General features: G+C 38.7%; 1 protein-coding gene across 1 annotated transcript in view; it reads right to left on the reverse strand.

Annotated features, from left to right (window-relative positions):
* Positions 1-5,750: 5,750 nt before the first annotated feature.
* The window catches only part of LOC101885088 (uncharacterized), a 34,411-nt gene continuing 27,373 nt past the window's right edge, over positions 5,751-12,788 (reverse strand). Inside the window, exon 17 of the mRNA XM_073943942.1 lies at positions 5,751-12,426. Coding sequence (XP_073800043.1) covers positions 12,298-12,426 — 129 coding nt within the window. The 3' untranslated portion in view covers positions 5,751-12,297. The remainder of the gene's footprint in view (positions 12,427-12,788) is intronic.

Raw genomic sequence — 12,788 nt, forward strand, 5'->3', positions numbered from 1 at the left:
TAGAAATGTGTTGAAATCTTCTCTCCGTTAAACAGAAATTAGGGAAAAAAATAACCAGGGGGGCTAATAATTCTGACTTCAACTATATATATATATATGTGTGTGTGTGTGTGTGTGTGTGTGTGTGTGTGTGTGTGTGTGTGTGTGTGTGAATAAGTTTGTGTGTTATCATGCGTGTGTATGTGTTTGAGTGAGTGTGTGTGTGTGTGTGTTTGCAAGTACATGTGTGTGCATTTAATTATTCTTACATTTCAGTGTGTAAAGGAGAAGGACGCAAGCCTGAATCCGCCTGTCCACTGCACTGCAAAAAATGCTTTTCTTACATAGATTTTTTGTCTTGTTTCTAGTCTAAATATCTAAAAATTCCTAAATCAAGAAGAGTTTTCTAGACAAGCAAAACATCTTAAGAGAGTTTTTCCGTAAAACAAGCAAAATAATCTGCCAATGGGGTAAGCAAAATAATCTTACGTCAAAAGAAAAAACAAGATTAATTTGCTTACCCCACTGGCAGATTATTTTGCTTGTTTTAAGGAAAAACTCACTTAATATTGGCATTTTATTTCTCAATACAAAACAATTTGTTTTGCTTGTCTAGAAAATGCTTCTTAATATAAGAAATTTTAGACATTTAGACTAGAAATAAGACAAAAAATCTAAGCAAGAAAAGCATTTTTTGCAGTGTGCACATGACAAACCACAAGCGACAGACAGGAAGTCAATTATTTCTAATGGACAGTAGTCTGGGAGCTGGAGTTCTGGTCATCTCTGTACGTAGAAAATTCTAATCAGATTTGAGCTGCGGATACGTTAGAATATTTAAACTCCTGCGATCAGCCGACCGGATGTGATGTACTCCAGAAGGGTTTTTTTTTTTATTTTATTTTTTTTTTTTTCAGAAAAAAAAAATTTTTTTTTTAAAATAACATTTCCATTTCTAAAAGAGTAATAAAAATAGTATTTTTTTTAATGCTTTCTCCACATTCCCTGCAAAATTTTTAGTGGTCCATGAGTTTATTTATGGCGAAGCAGTGGCGCAGTAGGTAGTGCTGTCGCCTTACAGCAAGAAGGTCGCTGGTTTGAACCTCAGCTCAGTTGGTGTTTCTGTGTGGAGTTTGCATGTTCTCCCTGGGTTTGCGTGGGTTTCCTCCGGGGGCTCCGGTTTCCCCCACAGTCCAAATACATGTGGTACAGGTGAATTGGGTAGGCTAAATTGTCCGTAGTGTATGTGTGTGTATGGATGTTTCCCAGAGATGGGTTGCAGCTGGAAGGGCATCCACTGCGTAGAAACGTGCTGGATAGGTTGGCGGTTCATTCTGCTGTGGCGACCCCGGATCAATGAAGGGACTAAGCCGACAAGAAAATGAATGAACAAATGAGTTTATTCATTCATTCAATCATGGTGAACGGACAGAGAATAATGGCTGTTGCGTTTAATTCCTTCACTTTGGACATAGTGAGAATCAGCTTCTTTCTCATATTGCACGTCAAAACTGAAAATTCTGTGCGACTGCCACAAGGGGGCGTATTCCCATAGTCGTGTCTACATGTTGTGTGCAGCAGAAAGGCAGCTTTAGCTGAACAACCACGATCTTCGATCTCCGCAGGCTCAGGAATACTGCGGCAAACCTTTGCCAAGTACCACAATGCGTAGTTACATCGACAAATTCCTGTGAAAACTGTACTGTGTCAAAAGGAAGCCCTATGTTAACAGTGTCCAGAAAAGCTGTCGACTTCTCTGGGCTCAGAGGCACCTGGGATGGACCATCACACTGTGGAAACCTGTACTAGGGTGAGATGAATCAGTATTTCAGGTATTTTTTTGGGAGAAATGGACAACGGACCAAAGAAGAAAAGCATCATCCAGACTGTTACAAGTCCAAAAGCCAGGCTCTGTCATGGTATGGGGTCGTGTCGGTGCCCTTGGCAAAGGTAACTTGCACTTCTGTGATGCAGCATTATTGCTTAAAAATACATAGAGATATTGGAGCACAATCTGCTGCCTTTTTTTCCCAGGAACGTCCGTGCATATTTCAACAAGACAATACAAAACCACATTCTGCAAACATTACAAAGTGCTGCTGCAGAGGAAGAGGATACAGGTACTGGACTGGCCTGCCTACAGTCCCGACCTTTCTCCAAAAGAGAATGTGTGGCGCTTAAAAATGCAACAGCAAAGACATTGTACTGTTGCCCATCTTAAGACTTGTTTGCAGGAAGAATGGGACAAAATTACCCCTGAAACACTTCATCACTTGGTGTCTTCAGTCCCTAAACATTGTTTAAGTGTTGAGAAGGAATGGCAACATTACAAAGAGGTAAAAACTGATACAACTTATTTTGAAATATGTTGCAAGAACCAAAATTGGGATATGTGTTTATTATGAAAAAACAACAAAGATCACGAGGAACACGTTAAATAATGTTGTATTGTCTGCAGTGAAATACAAGTCAAAGTAAATCTGGAAATCACTACTTTCTTTATTTATTTGCATTTTTTATTCTATAAGTAACAATGTATTGTCTCAGCCTGTTTGTTTGTGTGTCTATGAATGAGTGTTTGAGTAAGTGTGTTGTCAGTGTGTGTGTGTGTGCGTGCACATACGCAGCTGTTGTAGGATTTGGAGGGTCTTCACAGCTCAAATCTCTCCTTTAACTCTCTGTACAGTGAAATGTGACACCGGCTCACTTCACTCCAGCATTGCTCAACATTTCACTCTTTTACATGCGCTCTTATTTATTCTGTGACACAGTCTTCCCTTCAGAACAAAACACCAAATCTTCTACTTTTCTCTCAATCACTCAATATCTATGCTATTAAAGGTTGTTCAGTAAAACCAAAAGCTGCTGAATTCTCCGTATTCATGATAATGAGTAAAACCGTGTTTCTGCATTTTTTAAAAAGGAGATATACAGGAGGAAATGCACGTTTTGTTAATAAAATAAACTCCAAATGTCAACTAATATGTCTCCATTCAGACACAAAACATCGAGTTAGCACTTATAATATGACTAAAAGCGTCGTTAAAAAGTTGCAGTATAAACGAGCAGCCTCAGGCTCCATCTGCTGGCAGTTGACGAGATCACAATAGTAGCCTAATACAATATACAGCAGTGTCCAATAGAGCAGGGCTTCTCAACCGGTTTGGCCATGGGACCCATATTTCACATGGTCATCAGGCCGCGACCCAAATTTTTAGGAATTATAATATGATTTTAGGAATTATGATTCATTTGTATTTAATTGTTAACATACACAACTAGTGACATAAATTATGAGAAAATCACCAAGACTTACAAATAAACAATATTTTACTGCTGTCATTAAACAAAATGTATCAAATTATAGAAATATTACAGAGTAAAAATGTCAAATACTGTAAACAGTGGTTAGTGTAAGGAAAAGTTAAGTTACTATTAACTAAACTGAACTGTTAATAAAACATTAACACTGATCTGGCTGAACTGAACAGAAACCAGCAAACTGAAGTAAAATTATTAAAACAATCATAACCATTTTATAATAATCAGCAGTTATTTGCTGTTCTGCTTTTGTGTGGGCTTTTACACTGTGAGCACAGTAAGATGTACGTGTACTTGTTTTGAACATGAATATGTTAGGCCCTTTTGTGATGCCCTCAGCTATTGGAGTCGTCTTAGAAAATAGTCCACAGGTTTTTCCTTGCAACTGGGATGTTTGGTTTCTAAATGTCATTTTAATTTAGGTTTCATTCTCTCTTATGAAAGCACCTCACTACATATGACACACTGAGGTTTTAAGCCTTTTTTGTCGTCAAACTATGTAAATCCACACTTTACATGTTCGGGGTCGTACTTGCGCTGGAATTTCACATGTCAAAAGGGTATATGCCGAGCTAGTGTTTTTCCCATACTGATAAACTTCCAGTGACCTGTTATTGTGAACTTTTTTCCATTTTATATGGTTCCTTTTACAGCATGGATGTTGTAATGTCATTAAAATACATTCAGTTAAATAAACTTTGGCATTCATTTAGTTGCTCAAACGTAAAACGAGACAAAAAGCCGTTTACTCGCATGTGCCTGTCAGAATCAGCAGGCTAGCGCAGAAGCTTTATTGAATATACTGAGGTAAAATAAATGCTCATATTATAAAGACATGGCGGAGGAAAATGTAATTTAATGCAGTGCTTCATGTACAATCTGAGACCCACTTTATATCGGATATCACTCAGCCAGTGGAGATCGCTGATTTTTAAAGAAAACAGACCTTAAACGCGCCAGTTTTTGCATTGCATACAGTTTGCCGAAAGCGCCTGGGCTTGTCCCAGGTTACTGGCAAATTAAAAGTCCCATTAGCAAGCTTCGTCGCACGCGCATTTCAAAATAAAAGTCCGATAAAAGCAAAATAAGTTAAATATTAAACTTTTGTTGTTTATTTGATCTCACTCTCCGCGACCCACTGAAAATGTTCCCGCGACCCACTTTTGGGTCGAGACCCACCAGTTGAGAAACGCTGCAATAGAGCAAAGGAAGCAGGAAAAACAACATACAATACTTAACGAAAAAAAAAAATCCTTTATAGTTTTACTTATAAACCCTGCTGAAAAATCCAGCTTAAACCAGCCTAAGATCGACCAGCCTGGTTTTAGCTGGACAGGCTGGGAGATGACCAGCTAAAACCAGCTTAACCAGCCTAACTAAGCTGGGAACCCAGCCAAAACCAGCTATGTCCAGCTTAAACCAGGATCCTAGGCTGGTTTAAGCTGGATTTTTCAGCAGGGAAGACAGAGTTGATGATCTCAGGGGGAAAAACTAAGGTAATCTAAACTAATCTAAATGCTCAAATACATTAAAGAAGGCAAATGTAAACCATGTTAATAAAAGAAAAGCTTGACACAACTTGACATGAAACAGTTGTGAAGTTAAGTGGGTGCGCTCTGATAAATGAGTCTCATCTTGGTTGTTCATGATTTATTAATTTAATTTAAGAAATATAATTATTTTTTAAAAAAAAATTCAACTTCATCTTTGGGATATGGTGGATTTAATCACTAAAGAGTTGTGGAAGAACTTACATTTGTGAAGGGAAAATCTAGACAAACCAGTTCTAACAAGCCAACTGTGTTTCAAAGGTCAGGATGTGAACTGCATAAAGAAGCTTTTCTGTTTTTAATCCCTAGGTGTAGTTTTATTTTGTTCTCATGTCACTCAGAGTTACTTGTTTTACATTGCGACCTAAACATTTTCACCACTGAAACTGCTTCTAGAAACAGGCCTACTGCAATTTTTCAAATAACAACAGAGAACTAAAATAATATGGAACTTAGCATGTGAATCTGGCGTTTGGAGTCAATGACCACTGAAGACTATATATATATATATATATATATATATATATATATATATATATATATATATATATATATATATATATATATACATACTGTATATATATATATATATATATATATATATATATATATATATACATACATACATACAGTTGAAGTCAGAATTATTAGCCCCACTTTAAATTTCTTCTTTTTCTAATATTTCCCGAATGATGTTAAACAGATTTAGGAATTTTTCACAGTATTATCTATAATATATTTTCTTCTGGAGAAAGTCTTAATTGTTTTATTTCAGCTAGAATAAAAGCAGTTTTTATTTTCTTTTAAACATTTTAGTCAATATTATTAGCCCCTTTAAGCAATATTTGTTTGGTATTGTCTACAGTACAAACCACTGTTACAATAACTACAAGAAACATAGACCAGAGTCATTACAATTTATGAAAATATAACTAAAAAGTATTACTGAAAAAAAAATCTTGTCACTTTCACATATAGGAGGAAGGAAGATTACATTAAGTTTTTCTCGATAGCATAATTAAACTCATTTATCCTTCATTTTGTCATTAAAAGCAAACAATGATGCACAAACACACAACAAACACACAACAGTACTGTAAACAACAAAGCAGTTAAAGCTGTACAATTGTTCATGTAATATGGTGACCAACTTAAATCACACCATACAGTGCACACAAAACACACAGTACCTTTTTCAGCAGAGATCCCATGATTTCATTACATTATAAAAACACAGGCACACACAACAGAAAACCTCAGTGTTTAATAAGGGTGTCACGATCCTCCAAATCCTCGATTCGATTACATTTTCGATTCTAAAGGCACGATTCGATTCGATTTTCGATTATGAATAATTAATTAATTAATGACCAATTAATTTTTTGTAGCCTACCGTTTAAACTACCTGACCTGCATGGTCTTTGTTTTACCCATAAACAAATCATACAGTAAATGAATAAAGGCAAGATACACACATAATTGCCACCTGTCAATCACTTTTTCTGCGGGACTCGTGAATAGGCAGTGATCTGTGTCGTTATAATGGCGTCGGTTAAAAAGACGCACAACCAACAGGAACCAGCCAACAGTATCTGAGGAGTTCGCTAAAATGACTAAGTACAAGTGAGTGAAAGATTGAAGCAGTCCTCTGACTGCCTGGACCTGCTGTCTCGAGCGCATGGCTGTGTGTGCGTCTGTGTCTGTGTGGTCACGTGATGTGCGTTTTCAGAGGTAGAGAGGAAGGAGGGCTGCTCAGAAATGCTACACGCCACTGTGGATGTCAAATCGTTGTCGTTCTAAAATGGCATTTAAAAACAAAGACAGTGCAAACAGGGCCTGAGTGTGTACTTTTCGCGAGCGGATTTGCAACGGGGGCGGGCGGAGGATCGTAGGACTTAATACGTACATAGCAGAGCTTGCAAAACTGTGTTTTTTTGTCGACAACACGAACGTTGTCAACATAACTCACTGGAAATCCAAAATACTTCCACACCGGCGACTTCATTGAAAGAGGAGAGGGTTTAAGTTCTGTCGACGGGTCTCCTGCTTCTGCAGTTTAACAAGCACTTCAACAATCCTGTTTTTTCCCGCTTGGCAAGCCAAGCTGACGTGACATGGGGGCGTGGCAGCATCGACGATTCTATTTTTTTGATTCGATAATCAAAATTGAGCATAAATTTTGATCGATTTTGATTTAAAATGGAAATCGTGACACCCCTAGTGTTCAAAAAAAAAAAAAAAGCATTTACAGAAAGTTATACTTCAACATTGGGCTCATTTTTCTGAGACCTAAGTAACAGCTGAACACCCATAATTACACCAACCATTAGAAACAGGACCTGCAAAGATCACGAGTAACATACTCGAATACAACTGCATTACTTTTAAAGTTCGCCTGAACTCAGAATTTTCCAGAGACTTCTATACCTTCAGAATATGTCACAAAATGCATACTTATGCACTATTCTATGCCATGTTGTAGAGAACGTAGTAAAAGTAGTGCACTCACACTGAAAGTCCTAAAAAGTACAAGCGCACAAGTGACAAACTCAGAGATATCGATGTTTATATTAGTTTGACATCTTCTAAACATGAGATATGGAGCACACTAGCTTATAGTTGAGGTCAGAATTATTAGCCTCCCTTTGCATTTTCTTTTTTTTTATATTTCCCAAATTATGTTTAAGAGATTCAGGAAATTTTCACAGTATGTCTGATGATATTTTTTCTTCTGGAGAAAGAATTATTTGTTGAATTTCAGCTAGAATAAAAGCAGTTTTTAATTTTTTAAACACCATTTTAAGGACAAAATTATTAGCCCCTTTAAGGTACTTTTTTTTCTAAATAGTCTACAAAACAAACCATCGGAGCTATCAGGCACTGAGGTTGAACTATTTCATTTATTTTGGATTGTGCAAGTAAAACTTCCCTTTGTAGGTAATTATACTCCTTTCTGATGATGAATTCGGTTGTAGGGTTTGGTCATTTATTTCTCTAATTTGGCAACTGTTAAATTTAATGTTTTGAATTTCCATTGTCATGGACAAAGGTAGAGGGCCAGAGGGTGTCGTGGACGAAATTGAAATGTGGGTATGTTGTTTAACGGTTTGGCACCCTAATAAGTCTTTCAGAATTTTCAAAATTTTTAATGTTCATAATTTTTATGGACAGAATTTCAAAGGGTAGCTTCCGGGCTGGAGGGGGTCTGGTTCGAGCACCACAGGATTTCATCTCTATTATTCGCAGACAGCTCTGTTGGCTTCTTCAAACATGGACCTCCAGCATGCACTAGGATGGTTTGCTGCTGAGTGTGACGCGGCTGGGATGAGAATCAGCACCTCCGAGTCCGAGGCCATGATGCTCCACTGGAAAAAGGTGGTTTGCCATCTCCAGGTTGGAGGAAAGTCCTTACCCCATGTGGAGGAGTTCAAGTATCTTGGGGTTTGTTCAAGAGTGAGGGAAGGATAAGCATGAGATTGACAGGCGGATTTGTGCAGTAGCAGCAGTAATGCGGTCGATGTACCGGTCCGTTGTAGTGAAGAAGGAGCTGAGCGGAAAGGCAAAGCTCTCGATTTACCAGTCAATCTACGTTCCAACTCACAGCTTTGGGTCATGACCAAAAGGACAAGATCTCGGATACAAGCGGCCGAAATGAGTTTCCTTCTCAGGGTGGCAGGGCGCACCCCTATAGACAGGGTGAGAAGCTCGGTGTAGAGCCGCTACTCCTCCACATCGAGAGAAGTCAGCTGAGGTGGCTCGGACATCTGCTTCGGATGCCTCCAGGACGCCTACCTAGGGGGGTGTTCCAGTCATGTCCCACCGGGAGGAGGCCTTGGGGAAGACCCAGGACACGCTGGGGGGACTATGTCTCTCGGCTGGCCTAGGAATGCCTCGGTATCTCCCCAGAGAAGCTGGAGGAAGTGTCTGGGGAGAGGGAAGTCTGGAGTTCTCTCCTAAGACTGCTGCCCCCGTGACCCGGCCCCGGGTAAGCGGATAAAAATTATGATGATGATGATATATCTTTGGGGGCTTGGGCCCTTAGAATCATTCCAACTTTCCCAGTGTTGTCAACTATTTTCAAGAAAAATGCACTAAACTCTACTCGAAAAGTTGCTAAATTAAGTCATACGTCCAGGGCTTAATTTGTGCCGGAACACGCCGGATCCGGCACCATCATTTTACCAACTCTCCTCCTCAACCCTCCTCCTTCCCCATCCGCAGTTCACTTTCACTTTCTTCCACGACTCCCCAACCCTCTTTCCTTTCGTCCGCAACACACCCCGCCTCGCTCACTTTAGTACGCGACAGCCCTCTGCCATTTACCGCACCAACTCTACCTGCTCCCCCAGCCCCCCATTCCCCACTTTCGTGTGCGACACCTCTCCATCCTCGGGTAACATGCCGGATCCGTTACCCCAATCTGTTCCAGGACCTCGTAAGTCACAAATTAACCTGAAACTATGATACAAGTATAAACATTTAACAGCAAATCAGCAAAGAGAGCCACGCAGCTCTGTATTAGTGGTTCCTTGATGATATCTACAGTACAATTCATAAACCTGAAGCAGCTCAGAGCGTCTTACAAAACCACAAAAAAATCGATTTCAGCCAACTCCTAAATCACACATCTAACATGGTTTTACATTTTAGTACTGTTATTTTGTAAATACAGGGTTCCCATCCTTTCATGAACAGCAGATTCAAGCACTTTTTAAAAGCATCGTTCATTTTAAATCAAGCACCTTTCTTAATTCCCCAGCATATGTAGAGCTATGATAGTCCTACTGTACTTAAAATTTCACTTACACTTAATATTTGCATAAAAAATTAGAAAATAAAGTTATCATTTTTAAAAGTCATGTTCAGAGAACTTTAATAAAATGAGTTAAATTCAATACTGATGGTATTCAAATGCAGTTTCTGAAATGCATTTCCATTTCCATTTAGTCATTTAGCAGACGCTTTTATCCAAAGCGACTTACAAATGAGGACAAGGAAGCAATTTACACAACTATAAGAACAACAATGAATGAGTGCTGTAGGCAAGTTTCAGGTCTGTAAAGTCTAAGAAGGAAAGCATTAGTAATTTATTTATTTTTTTTGTAGTTAGTGGTGGAGTCAGAGAGGGAGTTGCATATTAGTAAGGAAAGTGGAGACTAAATAGTTGAGTTTTTATTCGTTTCTTGAAGACAGCGAGTGACTCTGCCGTTCTGATGCAGTTAGGGAGTTCATTCCACCAACTGGGCAGATTGAACGCGAGAGTTCGGGAAAGTGATTTCTTCCCTCTTTGGGATGGAACCACGAGGCGACGTTCATTCACAGAACGCAAGTTTCTGGAGGGCACATAGATCTGCAGAAGTGAGAGCAGATAAGAAGGAGCAAGGCCAGAAGTCACTTTGTAGGCAAACATCAGAGCTTTGAATTTGATGCGAGCAGCAACTGGCAGCCAGTGTAAATGGATGAGCAGCGGAGTGACATGTGCTCTTTTAGGTTCATTAAAGACCACTCGTGCTGCTGCGTTCTGAAGTAGCTGTAGAGGTTTGAGAGTTAGCTGGAAGCGCGGCTAGTAGAGAGTTGCAATAGTCCAGTCTAGAGAGAACAAGAGCTTGAACAAGGAGTTGAGCTGCATGTTCAGATAGGAAGGGTCGGATCTTTCTGATGTTGTAGAGTGCGAATCTGCACGATCGAGCAGTTCTAGAAATGTGGTCAGAGAAGTTTAGTTGGTCATCAATCGTTACTCCAAGGCTTTTCACCATTTTGGATGCAGTATTAGTTGCCCCGTCCATCAGGATTGAAAAGTTATGCTGTAGAGTCGGGTTGGCAGAAACTTCAAGCATTTCTGTTTTTGCAAGGTTAAGCTGAAGATGATGAAATTTCATCCAGTGTGAAATGTCTGACAGGCAGGCTGAGATGCGAGCTGGAACCGAGGGATCATCAGGATGAAAAGAGAGGTATAGCTGGGTATCATCAGCATAGCAGTGGTAGGAGAATCCATGTCTCTGGATGACTGATCCCAAAGATGTTGTGTAGATGGAGAAGAGAAGTGGCCCAAGAACAGAGCCCTGTGGTACCCCAGTGTTTAGATGCTGTAGGTTGGACACCTCTCCCCTCCAAGACACCCTGAGTGACCTGTTAGAGAGGTAAGATCTGAACCATTGTATAACAGTGCCCGCAACGCCCAGTGACTCGAGCGTAGATAGCAGGATCTGGTGGTTGACAGTGTCAAAAGCAGCTGACACATCCAGCAAGATGAGGATTGATGATTTAGAGTCTGCTTTAGCCAGTCTGAGATCCTCCATGATTGAGAGCAGGGCAGTCTCAGTTGAGTGGCCTTTCTTAAAGCCGGATTGCTTGTTGTCCATGAGGTTGTTTTGAGTAAGTAAGTCCAGGACTTGATTGAACACAACTTTCTCCAGAATCTTGGCCATGAATGGAAGAAGGGGTAACGGTCTGTAGTTTTCAAGTAGCGTTTGATCCAGGTTGGGTTTCTGAATCAAATGTGCATTATTCATCAGTGTTATTTTACAAGATTTATATGTACACTGTAAAACCCAATAAGTTAAGGTAACTTAAACCATTTGAGGAAACCGATTGCAACATAGCATTTAAGTTCAAAAACTAATCCTAATGAGTACTGTGAACTTAATCCATTTAAGTTGAAGTTATGAGGTGTTTAATTAACTCATCACCTTCAACACTGAATTTAAAACTCTTTAAATGAGTAGGATTAAATTTCAGTACATTTTGAGTTCACTAAACTCATTTCAGTTGATAAAGTTGACTGTTGGCTTTTACATTGTAAGATTTGTAATGTTTTTTTGTCCTGTTTTTGAAAAATGAGTACAATCGTTGAAATAAAACCATAAACAACTTTTACTTCAAATTTAATTCAAGCATTTTCAGGAATCTGCGTTTGTTTTTAGGCACTTTCTAGGCCTTGAATCCATACGGCTAAAATTCAGGTATACTTTCAAGAACCGTGGGAACCCTGTGAATAATAATCTTAATGAAACAACAACTGAAATACAGTTTATAAAGTATTATAATATTTGTGTTTGGTGATGACCAAAATGCAGCCTGTTAAATCTGTTAAACCACTTTGTATTGCATTAAGTACCAGATATTTTACTTAAAACATTCTTCAATAACCTTCTCCAAAGCCTTCTGTTTTGCATTTTGATGTGACTGTTAACTGTGAAATATCTTAAATAATTCAGCGTAGTGATATGGAGCTGTAAAACCAGCTGGAACTACTTTATCTGTGTGTTTATCTGAGAATAACGGCACACCTTAGAATGCTCATCAGCCAATCTGAATCAAGCATTCAACAGCCATTTAGTATAATACACATACAGAAAGCTGGTCTCTCTGCTTGACTCATATGTCGGCCTACTAATGAGGTTCAATCTGGCTGAAACTTTTCTTTTTTTACACTGCAGGCACTGAATCAGTCTGTGTCTTGTCCACTTCCATCTTCTCCATTCTCCTGTTCTGGAGACTTAAGAAAAGGTCTTATTTCACGCATCGGCACTGAATTCTGGGTCTGGTTTGACTGATTGTGTGGAGCTTCGTCATCCTGTAGCAGAATAAGATAGAGTTATTTAACAATATTTACAGCAAATCTTTCAGCTTTGGTTTACTATTTTATTAAAAAGATGTTTGCTTGTAGATCAAATTACAGACACTTAGTCCTTACAAAACCTTTATAAATTTTTTATTTCTTAGACTTTGTACATTTACACCCTATACATATATATATATATATATATATATATATATATATATATATATATATATATATATATATATATATATATATATATATATATATACACAGACACACACACACACACATACACATATATACAGTGCATCCGGAAAGTATTGATAGCGCTTCACTTTTTCCACAATTGTTTGTTACAGCCTTATTCCAAAATG

Source organism: Danio rerio, chromosome 3, assembly GCF_049306965.1.
Source record: "Danio rerio strain Tuebingen ecotype United States chromosome 3, GRCz12tu, whole genome shotgun sequence".
NCBI lineage: Eukaryota > Metazoa > Chordata > Actinopteri > Cypriniformes > Danionidae > Danio > Danio rerio.